The sequence below is a fragment of the Anser cygnoides genome, chromosome 9 (genome assembly GCF_040182565.1).
Source record: "Anser cygnoides isolate HZ-2024a breed goose chromosome 9, Taihu_goose_T2T_genome, whole genome shotgun sequence".
NCBI lineage: Eukaryota > Metazoa > Chordata > Aves > Anseriformes > Anatidae > Anser > Anser cygnoides.
In genome coordinates this window covers 26,912,635-26,925,492 of record NC_089881.1, presented here as the reverse complement: position 1 = coordinate 26,925,492, position 12,858 = coordinate 26,912,635, and the positions used below count along the sequence as shown (strand labels likewise).

At 43.2% G+C, this 12,858-nt stretch overlaps 2 protein-coding genes across 8 annotated transcripts in view; one reads left to right on the top strand and one right to left on the bottom strand.

Annotated features, from left to right (window-relative positions):
• The window catches only part of RNF13 (ring finger protein 13), a 39,332-nt gene extending 30,999 nt beyond the window's left edge, over window positions 1–8,333 (top strand). For 4 of the 5 annotated variants that reach the window (XM_048059358.2, XM_048059357.2, XM_048059356.2 and 1 more), the window contains exons 9-10: window positions 636–716; window positions 1,482–8,333. In XM_048059358.2, coding sequence (XP_047915315.1) covers window positions 636–716; window positions 1,482–1,846 — 446 coding nt within the window. In that variant the 3' untranslated portion in view covers window positions 1,847–8,333. The remainder of the gene's footprint in view (window positions 1–635; window positions 717–1,481) is intronic. The other variant, XR_010833544.1, reaches the window with a different exon arrangement.
• Window positions 7,115–12,783, bottom strand: PFN2 (profilin 2). 3 transcript variants are annotated; one of them, XM_067002442.1, is made up of 3 exons: window positions 12,456–12,783; window positions 10,851–11,043; window positions 7,115–8,860 (listed from the first exon to the last, which is right to left on the bottom strand). In XM_067002442.1, the coding sequence occupies exons 1-3, from the start codon at window positions 12,585–12,587 to the stop codon at window positions 8,763–8,765; spliced, it is 423 nt and encodes a 140-aa protein (XP_066858543.1). In that variant the 5' UTR covers window positions 12,588–12,783; the 3' UTR covers window positions 7,115–8,762. The 3 variants fall into 3 exon arrangements, with proteins under 3 accessions (XP_066858543.1, XP_066858542.1, XP_013054732.1); XM_067002441.1 differs by having other exon boundaries at window positions 7,115–9,171; window positions 12,456–12,781; XM_013199278.3 differs by lacking the exon at window positions 12,456–12,783 and adding an exon at window positions 11,202–11,457 and having other exon boundaries at window positions 7,115–9,171.
• Between the last annotated feature and the right edge of the window lie 75 nt (window positions 12,784–12,858).

Below are 12,858 nucleotides of genomic sequence, written 5' to 3'. Positions count from 1 at the left end.
GGCTTGTCTTCCTGCGCCAAGCCAGGATGAGAGCAAGAATCAGCGTGTTAGTTAATTTCTCTAGTAACTTGTTGGGGAAATGTAGCAGCTGGACTGCACCTGATGGAATCCGGTGGATGCAGATGAAGCAGTTGCGCAGAGGACCTGTTCAGATCTACTGTGCAATTGAAAGATGGGACCCAGATGTTGGGATGGGGTAGGCCTTGAGTACAAGTCCATGGCAAGAACTAGGAAAATGTTGCAGTTAGCCAAGACGGTGTCAGATAGTTTCACGGCCTCTGTATTTGAGAAGTTCAGCATAGTCCTTACTGAGAAAACTTTTTTTTTTTTAACTGGTCTAAAAGTGGATGCTTTACAACTGTGTCTTTTTTAATAAGAATGAGAGAATATTACAAAAATAGCACTTCGCACAGTTGAATATTTTTTTTATTAACCTGAGTGGAAAGTGAATATAGTCTGTATAAGGAAAGAAATACAGTAAAGTCAACAATATAGCTTCAAAGAACCTGCCCATTGCAAGGTCAGGAAAGACCAGTAGTTTCTTCAGCCCATGAAACTAACAGAGAACCTATATGCATATGTTTGTCTGTTGCAAATCTTTTAAAGTTAAACATATTCTCAATTATGTGCTGTAGGAGATGAATATGATGTATGTGCCATTTGTCTGGACGAATATGAGGATGGAGACAAGCTCAGAATCCTTCCATGTTCTCATGGTAAGCAGCTGTATTTTAATATGGTATTTGCATTAAAATAGCTATCTAAAACACCACGCCTAGAAATCGCAGTTGAATGTTTATTGACAAATCTATAAAATTTTTCATTTGCTAATATCCCTGAGCACATACACAAATTAGGAAAAGAGCAAACTTTTTTTTCTTTTTAAAAGGAAAAAAGGCTAGCATTACCACTCTGCATTTTTCTTTGGATATGCATGTGGAAAAAAAAAATCTGGGCTTGACACTGTCCCCTAAATGTCTGTTTTTAATAGGGAAGTACATTTCAGAGTTCCCTTTTACATAAAACTAAGCTTTTACTTTCTCCAAGACAATTAAACCATAAAACTTAATTTAGTTGATTACTAGTGACATAGACAATGTGGATGAATGGTTATAGTCTGTCCTGTAGCCTGAAGCTATACAAATCATTGCCTTGACTGCACTTGGAAGCCAATGTTGATGATTTTATCAAATGTGGCCCATTGCAGGGCTGCTCTCAGATTGATTCAATAGAGGAAATGGGTATTTACTGCATTATTTGTCATAATGTTAATGGTCCATAATTAGGTCCTAGATCCTAATCTATTAGGTGTTTTGTACATAAGGATATACAGTCTACATGCCAACAAACTTTTAAGTAAAATTCTCAGTATGAGTTAAATTCTAAAATGTTTCTGTTTTACTCAATATAAATACAATTTAGCAGGTTTAATTGTCCTTTTTCCTTAGATAATAATGTACTTGTATTTTGTTTTCTAACAGCATATCACTGCAAGTGTGTGGACCCATGGCTGACAAAAACAAAAAAAACATGTCCTGTTTGTAAGCAGAAAGTGGTCCCTTCTCAGGGAGACTCTGACTCTGAAACAGACAGTAGTCAAGAAGAAAATGAAGTATCTGAAAATACCCCCTTGCTTAGACCATTAGCCTCAGTTAGTACTCAGTCCTTTGGGGCTTTGTCAGAATCTCACTCCCATCAGAACATGACAGAGTCCTCAGAATATGAGGAAGATGACAATGACAATATTGATAGCAGTGATGCAGAAAATGGAATAAATGAAGAAAGTATAGTAGTTCAACTACAGCCCAATGATGAAAGGGATTATAGAGTGACAAATATCGTTTGAGACTACTATTAATTAATAGTGTATGAACAAAAGAGTTCTTAAGGTCATACTTTACAAACATTTATGTAGGTAATATATTTTAATTTGTAATCCATCTGGTTTCTTCAATAGCGGTTCATATTGTAGTACTATTGTTTAATCATTACAAATAGATTTATTTTTGATTCAGGTATTCAGTCACGTGTTCTTAAAACAAACAGTTTAACTGGACTTGACAATACTAATGAATAATGTTAATAGTTTATATAACTAGAAATATTACACAGAGTACTTTAAATGTCAGTGTCTGTTGAAATGGGATTTAGCTGGAAATAATTTTCATCCTTTTTGTAGCTGCAGCTGGGTCATACCGATAGCAATATTTATTATGTGTATGGTATGTGTTAACCCTGAAGCCCAACAAAAAATGTATTTGCATGTTTGTATAGAGTTTGCCTAAAAGCTGTCACCGCTACTGAAAAAAAAAAAAAGGTAGAACAGATCAATATTCTATATGTTGATGTATCAAAACGAAGCAGAAGAAATTCCACTTTTATCTCAAAGCACTGATTCCAAATAATCCTTTGGAGTTTGCCACTCTAGTTGAGTTTAAGCAGTCCTCTTGAGCAGTTCCTAGGATAAGGAAACTTAGAATATATATATGTTTAGTTTTAAGTGGTTCACAAGGTAAGATTCATCCGTAATATGTTAATTTAGCTTTGTTTGCTATGATATAGTCTGGTTTTCAGTGATGATGTGGGAGTTGGGGAGAGGGTGACTAAAACAGGGAAGGTTTTGTTCCACATAGAATTTTAGGTATGTATTCTATTGATCCTCAACTCATATACCTCTTACTAAAGAGCATTTTATGCTACATTAATCTGCTAAACTATGTATATAGAAAAATTGTTCCTTTCAAATACCTGATTTGAAAACAAGTGCTTATAACTATTAAACAGAACTCAGTACTTACCAGTGTATCATGAAAAAAGTAAATTATATATAATACCTCTGTAACTATGTAGAAAGTAACAGCACATGTATAATCAAAATGCAGAGACTTTTTTTATATGGCCTTGAATAAGGAAAGCTTGAAAGAATGTTAATAAATGTTTTCCACTTTACGTATCAAAAGGATTTTATTTAACTTACACCTTACATTCATTGTGTACTTATACATGTATTACCATGTAAGGTTAAAGTATTTTTAAAGATCCAGAACATGGAATTGTGAACATCCCTTAGTATCATATACCTATATCGTACTATGTATCGCAGTACAAATTTTATACTGATCAACACTATGCAGTGGGACTAAGCTACACCGAAAACAATTTTTGTTCATTTAGTTTGATGAGAAGCTTGAAACAGTCCAGGTCTGTACATGTAAAATGTGTGGGGGAAATAAGACCAGAGTACTATTAATTTTTCCTGCCTGCTGTGCCAACACCTTTACAGCTGAAGACTAAGTGTTTGTGTTCTGAAAGTCAGAAAGTGCCAAATCCTGGGCTGAGGAGATTACAGGTGAGGTGTTTCCATTTGTTATTTCTGACCTAACGTGCAGTGCAGCTACATACCCTCCTTCCTTACACCTGCTAGTGGAAATCAATTCTCTTGGACTGGTGAACAGCAAAGGGGGTTTCATTTTCAGAATGCGGCACGGTAAAAGGATATTGAAGAATAATGATTAATATACAAACCACTGCCAACAGCAATCCATGGGGTAAACACAATGTATGAGATTTTGCTGTGTAAAATTCCACCTCAAATAGCTATGTCTAGTTAAGACCAAATATGAAAACCTAAGCTGTAAGATTTTTCTTAAAATAGGTTCCTGCTGTTAATATGTAATGAGTGCATGTGTTTATTCATAATTGCATTTTAGGTGACCCAGAACCATGAACAGAAGTCAACTTTTTAACATATGCTACATCTAACACGGAGTGTAGTATTTGCTGCAATGACAAAAAGTGAAAGGAGACTTCAGTTTCTCACGTGCCACGCGCCATCCTATACAGAGAAAACGCAGGCAAAAAGTGATAATCTGTTTCCATCCCAAACCTACTGTATGTTTCAAAAAATTGTCCAATTTCCTAATGCTATTAATGTAAATTTCATTTCAGCAGGCCTTGGTAGTAAACACTGAGATGGCATTTCTCCCCCACGCCCCTCCCCCTGCCTTGCACCACAGGTAGTTTACTCATCTGTTGCCATTGCCAGTGAGGATGTGAATGAAAAGAACAGCACTTCATTAAAGGAATCTCTGCATTTCTGAGTATAACTTGTATATTTCATTAACACTTGCTGGATAAATCTTCTGTCCCAAAAGGCAATGTCTTCACAAACCTACAGGAAAAGATAAATATGGATTTTTCTTTGGACTATGACCTTCTAGTTTATCATGTGAAGGCGCATTGTTTCCTCACCTTGCCACAAGCAGCTGACTACCAGTTGCTTTTTAAATTTTTTTTCCCCCTCTATTATAAGCCCATCAATCCAACTTCAGTCTCTAGCTATGTTCCAAATAGCACACTGGTACTTGAAAGAGGTTCATGCTTGGTTACCTAGCTGAAAAGTTTCTAGTAAATAGCTATAACTAGTGTCTGAATTTAAAGTATTCCATGAGTCCTTTGAGGTGTATGTCTACATAAAATAGCATAGCATCATTGACTGTTATCACAAAATGTAATTATTTGTATGACCAGTATAAATAGCTTCTTATAAGTTTGAACCAAACCTTTCACTACATAAGGAGAATAAACTACTCTGAAAAGACGCCAAAAGACAGGAATTAAAACTTACCCTTGAAAGGAAAGATAAGTGCTCATTTGCTGAGAGGTGGGAAGAGTACAGGAAAAAGTGACAAGTCTGACAAGCATTTTTCTTAACAGGTCACCAAGGAATGGAGAAAAGATTTAATGAGCAAAACAAACCAGTACATAATACTGTAAGAACTCCAGGGCAATGTTTGAATGAACAGTAATAATGGGACAGCTACGTGTAAAATAATAGAACAGAGTATTAAAACAAAATGCAATTCATTCTGTAAACAGTTAAATTCAGTAGAGGCAAGAAACATCTAACAGAATTCTAAGTAGCATTCATTATAAAAATGAATTTAGTGAGAAATCAATATAATGACCATCTAAAAGGCTAAGTCCTAGTGGCTGGTATAATTGAAACCTGTCTGTGAATGATTAGGATGGAGAAAGTGAACACACTGGCATTTAACTTCAGAAGTGTGATTTCAGAGAAAGTAAGGGACTAATTAGAATGGCCTGGAAGTCAGCATTACAATCTTGTAAAGTCCTGGTAGTCTGCACATAAATTCAGCTCTCCCTCATCTGCCAGCGTGTGCCATACAGGGGCATACGAAACTGGGGATAGAGCAGGGAGAAGTGAACCTTAAAATAGCGAAGCAATTCAGTCAGTAGTGAATTATCTTCCTTCCTGAGTTTGGGAAGAGAGAGAACAACTTTAGAACTACCCTTAAAAACACCCACCCACCCCAACTTTAAAGCAATTCTGCCTCTTCTCTGCATTAATTTTCCCGAGTGAATTGTTAGTAGTGGTACGACCTAATAAACTGTTACCTCAGAACTGGCTGGAGCAGTAGTACTATATTACAGAACATTAACTGGCAGGTTAGACCCTGAACAGTGTAACGCTGCTAATCACCAAGAGAAGGGCAATAAGTACATTGCTGTGCATGTGACTTTGCTGTGTCAATAGAATTAAACTGATAAAGTATTTTATTGTATCTCTGTTAGTACCTTTCTGCAAGGAGGAAAAAAAAAAACCACAACCTTGAATGCGGAATGATCCTATGTCAGAAATTAAGCTCTTAGCACTGGGGAATTTAAGTGGTTTTTAAGTTGTATATAATCTGGAAATTAGTAGAGGGATTAAATGTAATAGAGTCAAATTCAATGAGCATTCAGGCTACTCAAGAAATATACTTTAGGTAGATCCTGTTAAATAATATGTGCAGACACCATTTTGCTGTGGAAATTGAACAGCATTTGGGAAGGTAGTTTGAGCAACACTTATTTCTCACAAGAAGTAGTAGCTATAGCTAGGGGACAATGTAGATGCCTCCTCTGGACACGTGCTCAGAAGGGGGATTGATCATAAAGAAACCATGTTAGGTTGAATAAGGAATGGGAGGCGAAGTACTCAGTATGTGCTGCTAATGTTATTCCTTCCTCTGAGGTGCCATTACAGTGAATTCCTGACATGATAGCCTCATTATTGAAAAACTTCAAACAACCAAAAATAAAAATCCTGCAATCAGCATGTAAGTGCAATGTTAAGTTTGGTTTAGGCAAAATTTAGATACAGAGCAAAACACACATTCTGATATAACAATTTTACTGGAAAAGTGAGAGGTTTGCATCCTCTGTATTAGAAACTACCAAAAGTAAACTTGTTCTGGGCTGTGGGCTTGTTCTAGTCTGTTTCAATTATAGCACTATAATAGAAGTTAAAGGTGGAAGGTACAGCTCAGACCCTAAGCCGCTCAAGCAGCCAGAGGCGATATATATTGCATATGTGAAGGCTTCAGTTAGAGGGGGAGCTAGGAGCAAGAGTGGGTGCAACAGTTACACTGAAGATTAAGATGAAGGGGAAGATAGGGGAGAACAATGGCATTTTGGTGGTAACATCCAAGCAGCAAGCAACTGGCAGTCAGGACTGAGAAGAAAAACATCACCTTAGCTGAAGATTAACCTCTAAGGTCTGGGCTTTTCTTTCTCCCCCCCCCCCCCCCTTCAAACACCCATTGTTTACCGTCAGATCTTAAAAGGCACACTGCTTTCATGTGACTCAAGGTTTCAGAGTGCTTTGGTAGCAGACACACCGGAAGCCTCAGAGATGCTGTTTAGCTGGCAGACCTTAAACCTCTTCCCTACCAGAGGGGAGCAAGCTCTTATCCTACTGAATAGATTGTGTGGCAGAGGTCTCCTCTTGCTTCTGTTTTCCATTTTTTAGTGTTTTCTACATTTTCATAGTATGGGAAATGCTGTAAAGCAGGTGGGAATGCACTCCGCCTTTACGCTGGTAAACGCAGAGGTAGCCAAAAGAAATCATCTCTTAATTTAGGTATATCTACCTCAAAGGCCTTTTATAAAGGCTTAGAATTTTGTCCTTTAACTAGAGTGGTATTACCATACTATTACTATTTCACAAAACTTACAACTGCACTTAGGTCAACTATTAGAGTAGTCAGCCATGCAACAAGGAAGGGCTTCAGAGGAGAGCTGTGGGGGAAAAAAGAAATTACAAACAGTCTTATTTTGTTTGGTTGGAATAAATTTATTTCATCTGTCTGTAAACAAGGTGTTTTTAATAGTTATGGCATTTTTTGAAATGCATATTAAATCAGATGAGTTAGACTGTATCCCAGATGTAACAAAGTGCAGGGAAAGAAATGGACAAATCAGCAACAAGAATTTGTTTAAATCTGTACATTATCCACAAGGCCCAACAATAGAAGCAAATACTAGAATGTCCCTAAAGTAGTGCCATTCAAAAGAAACCCTTGTAGTCAGTTAAAATCCATCTCACAATAGCAACAGTTCATTTTTTTTAAACAATAGTATGGCACAGAATACATATTAAAAAATTCATCACAAGACAGCCAAGTCAGTTATTCCAACCAATACCATCTCCCATTTATTCTTTTGTATACAGAGTTCTGCAGTTCTCTTTAAATGGACATACAAGTTAGTACCGTGCCTGAACTGAGAGTTTGGTTACAGACATTTCAAATGACTGGTGCACAAGGCAGTTCACTCCATGATTTCTGCAGCAAGGGTGTGACAGGCCAAATGAAGATTTTAAATTTGAAATGGCATCATTTTGACAGGTTAGCTTTCAAACTACCAACCTTCATCTGAATAATGGCTTCAGAGCAGCGGAACTCTTTAACCAGTAAGTAATCTGGCAGAAAGACTGGAGTCAGTCAGCGCTCCCAGAATAGCTGAAGGTGGCAGTTTTCCACAATGACATTGCAGTTTAATTTAAAAAAAAAAAAAAAAAAAAACCCAAGCTGCAAATTAAAATTGGTCCTATGAAAAACTGAAACCAGACACACTCCAGATGGTTATGTTGGGATATCTAATGTCCATAATGGCAGCCTTTTACAATTCAACTACAGAACAGGAGCTGGCAAAAAAAAAAAAAAGTGCCTGAGCTATTGCAAAGATGGAATGTCCCTGGGGATTCATTCGGGATGGTGGTTGTAAGGTCATGGGAGGAAGTGCATCTGTACCCTTTGATAGTTTTGCCATTGCACTTATTAAGCAGTACAAGCTTCAGACATCATGAAGAAAAAGTGGGAGACTTAAACCTACAGTGAAGTGCAACAACAAAACTGATTTAACATTAATAGCTTTTGAGTGGCAAATTGGTTAAACAAACCAGGCACTATAAAAATAGGTGTAAGCAAACGTATGTGGATTAAAAAAACAAACAAAAACACAAGAGGGGAGAGGGACAGAAATAAAGATATGCATGCACTTTTTCCTCCCAACCATGCTCTATGAAAGGAAGACTAGTGAGCTGTGTAATTGCTCAAAGTGCTGAAGAGGCATCGATCAAATTAGATTGTACAATCGGCACCTTGTTTAGTATTTAAGTTGTTTTAGTTGTCAATACACACTAATTGCTAAGACAAAGCAAAGCCTACACTTGGCATATTCCCCTCCCAATAGTTTTTCAAGGTATCATGCATATCATCTTTGTGGTGCAGTAATGGTGCCAGATATGGGACTTGGTTACACACAGTGGTTAACATACAAATGAACAAAGGGTAACTGGAATTATGACATTAGAAAATGGGTAAATAAAAAACACAAACTACCATCTACAGTCTGGTAGCACTGAACACAACTGGGTGGTGATGAAGACAGTTGCTAGCTGGATGGGGAGAGGCTGCTTAGACGTCAGACCTCCTCAGGTATAAAGCCAGTTCATATGCTTTCTTGTTGAGTGTCCCTCCATGGACACCTTCCTTTCCCATGACTATAACCAATGCTGGAGTACACAAGGAAACAAAACAGAAATGAACAGAATTAAAGAAAAAAAAATAACACCTTTCCCCACCAACAAAGGGATACAAAGGAGACACAGGTTCATACCCCATCACCCTGCATTGCTAATAAAGTTTCCAGAATGTAAGGTTTAAAGCTCACCGCCAGGAAAGTTTAATAGCAATCTTCCCCTAGTACTTAACAGTCTGCCTAGCAACTAGAACCCAGAGTCTCTCAAGTATTTTGCCATTGAGTATGCCTTCTTATTCAATCCGCCTCCATGGACCCCTTCTTTGCCCATTACAAAGACCAAGACTGAAAGAGAAAAGAAAAAAGTTTTAAAAAGAGTGTGTTAGACAAGGAAATAATGCAAGTTTTAGGCAGTGCAATAAACACACTCAAATTCAAGATTTAGTACTTTGGTATTAAGCTAGTTTTACAGGAATCTTGTAAAAAATACAGATGTAGACAGGGCTGGGAGAAGGCATGGGTTACCCTTCAGGTAAGTCATGAGTTCATCGCTTAATAAAAAAAAAAGCCACCAACTACCTCAAAAAAGCACCATAGTGCCTATCCACCATCTGCCATCACCCAGCCAGGAAACCCTGGCTACATGTTAAAAAACAAGGGGGAGAAAAAGTGGTGTCAGGGACAAAAGTAGTTGTACACATAGAAGAACTGTGATGCTGAAGAGCACAAGAGGTAATAAATAGTCATGTCTGCAGCGGACACTGCCAGTCTAAGAACCAGAATAACTGTCGTATTGCTAGCAAAAAATCCATAGGGTCAGACCTGAACTTAGACTTGTCATGCAATAATACCACTATAAAGCATGCTTCACATTTTGCAAAAGACAGAGATTTCAATGCTGACTCCAATTAATCTCAGAACTCTGGTGATGAAGTGTCCCAGCTGTCTTGCAAACAAGAACATGGTAAGGCTCTTCAGCAGTACACACCATCTGCAAGTTGCCAGCAGATGTCACTAGCAGGTACACAGACACACTAAGCACTATACTCTCACAAGCACAATTGTTTCCCAAGTTAGGTACAGTGTAATTGGAAATACTGCAGTCAGCCTACCTACAGGTGATTGTACATCTCCATAGCAATTTGCTCAGAAAAGGCTTAAGACAGACCATTCTCATTAGCATTCCATAATTTGTGGCAAGGAGTCAGAACTCTGCTTGTTTTTTTTAAGTGCTGCAAACACTCGTCACCTGGCTTTAGCTTACAGACAAATTTTGCTTTTTAAAAAAAAATTTATATGCAGAAGTCCAGTGATCACCAATTTATTCTACAGCAAGATAAAAAACGCTAAGCTAGGTATTCTGAACACAATGCATACTGCTTGTAGCCAGTATTTTGAGGCACTTTTTTTTTTTTTTAAACATTTGAGCATAATGCCTTCTCAGTAGCATATTTTGCTGGAATTTAAGTGAGGAGCACAAGGAGTAGACAAACTAGCATAAAGCAAGTTTCTCCCTGATACCAAATTGGACAGGCATTTTTTCCCCAAAGACAGACTTCAGAGAGCTCAATAGTAAGTGCAAGAGGAGTTAGTGTAGAACTTGTTAAAAGGCAAGTGGAAGTAGCTCATACAAGAAATTCACTTCTGTGCAGAATAAACTTTCGGTTGAGACATTTTCAACGTAAAAGCTTATTTCACTATAAATCGTTAATGTATCCCTATGGTATTCTACTGTAAACTTTAGTTGCAATATAGTTGGCCAATTTACTCCAGCAATAACCAGGTCCTTTTTGCCTGAGGTCTCATCAACCATTTCACAGCCTAGCGCCCAACTGTGATCACACATGGGGGAACCAGGACAAGTGTTTAATCTTAGGCAAAAATCTAGTTAATCAGCCTGACCACCGCCACCCACCCCGATTAGTTAACCATTAAATACAATATTTTGGACTTAGTAACCGGAGCCTATGCCCAGGTTCATACTGTTAACTGAATGATCTATGAGTGAATAAAATCCTGCTTACCTCGGCCAGCTCTGCCTACAGCAACGTTGTATGTTGGCTCACCACCTTGACTCTTTGTCCTGATGTCCATTGTGCAGTCACCATCAACATACAGGCTATCTCTGATCACAGAGCACTTCTTTGCACCAAGGGTCAGACCGTTGGTGAAGAAACCCTCTCGGTCTTTTCCTACAATCATATCTATTTCTACTGGCTGTCAAAGAAAAAAGTCCAGAGTTAGCACTACTTTATCTTACTGCCCAATCTCTATTTCAAAAGCGTCCTGTCTCTGGTTGAGAGGATTAGATAGAAAGCTTCCCCTTGTTCCCACCAGGAAGTACTCCAGAACAGACTTTGTTATTAGGTGCATACATTGTGCTGATTTGCTGCCACTGGAAGCGGTGGAACTGCTGTCCCGAAACACTTCATAACCCAAGTATTGCTGGGTACCAAGGTGTCGTTAACGGAAGCACTGGACGACTGAACTTATTAAGTACCAAACGCGTTTCGGTGCCCTCAGGAGTCGGGTTCGACACCGAGCACAGCGCAGGAGAGCCTGCCGGCCATCCGCCCCTCGCGGCCGGGTCGGGTGCCGGCCTCTGGCGCCTGCCCTCGCCGAGCGGCTGCCGCGGCCTCCGCCAGGCCGGGCACGGCCCCGCGCCGCCGGCGCCGCAGCGGAGAAAGGCGGGCGGCCGGCGGGGGCAGCCGCGAGGGGGGCACGGAACGGCCCGGCAGGGGGGCGCCGCGGGGGCCGGGCCCTGGCCGCGACACGAGGCGGCGGCCGCCGCAAAGTGCAGAGTCACGGCAGGCCCGGCACCGCCGCCCCGCGCCGCGCTCGGCCCCAGCCGCGGCCCCGCTCGGCACCGGCCCCACCGCGCCGGGCCCGGCCCCAGCCCCGACACCGCCGCGCCAGGCCCGGCCCCAGCCCCAGCCCCCGGCCCGGCCCCAGCCCCGGCACGCCGCGCCGGGCCCGGCGCGGGGCGGGGCGCGGCGCGGGCCGGCGGCTCGGCTCGGGGCGGCCCGGGGCGGCCGGGCCAGGGCAGCGCGGAGCGGGAGGGGAGGGGGCCGCGGTGCCGCAGGGCCCGCCCCGCGCGGCGCCTCTGCACGGGCAGCGGGAGCCGGGCCCGGGCCCGGGCCGCAGCGGGGGGAGGACGGGCAGGGCTGGGGGAGGGGAGGGAGGGAGGAATCAATGGCAGTGCGCCATCTTGGCGATGGAAAACATGGAGCCAGCGGCGAGGTGGGCATTCACGAACGCCGCCTACGCCGCGCACGTAAGCCTCGCCGCAGCGCCAGGCCCAGGCGCAGGCAGCCCTACGCAAGCCGCGCCGCGCGCGGCCTCTCCCGCCGCGCCGCCGCCTCCCGCGGCCCCCGCGCGCTGGCACCGGCCCCCGCCCCCGCGCGGAGGCCCGGCCTTTCCCCCCGCGGCCGCGGGCGGCCGGAGACAAAAAGGCGGCGCAGCGCCGCGGCCCGCCCGGCCCGCCTCAGCGGCTCTGCGGCGCGGGCCTGCCGCCCCCCTCCCCCCCCCGCCCGGGGCAGCCGCCGATCCCCCCCGTCCCCCCGCAAGGTGCCCCCGTCCCCGGCACCGCCCGCGGGCGCCCCATCGCCCGGCGCCGCTGCGGCCCTCACCGTGATGCTCTGGAAGATGCCGCCGGCCGTGGCTGCCCAGACGTACTTGGCGTCGCAGTACCCCACAATGGCGGCCTCCTGGCAGCAGCCATCGCACATCAGGTTGTCCACGTAGCTCTGCCAGCCGGCCATCTTCGGCGCCGGGCGGAGGCGGGAGCGAGCGGGGCGGCGGCAGGCAGCGAGCGGCGCGGCGCGGGCCGGGCGGCTGAGGCGAGGCGAGGCGCGGCGCTCCCTCTCCTCTCCCTCCTCCTCGGCGAGCGGAGCCGAGCGCTGCAGCGAGCGGCGCGGCCCAGCCCAGCCCAGCCCAGCCCAGCCTCCCTCCTCCTCCCCTCCCCTCCCCTCCGCGCTGCCGGCGCCGGGGGGCGGGGGCAGGAGGGGCCCGGCCCGGCACCGCCCCCTCCCC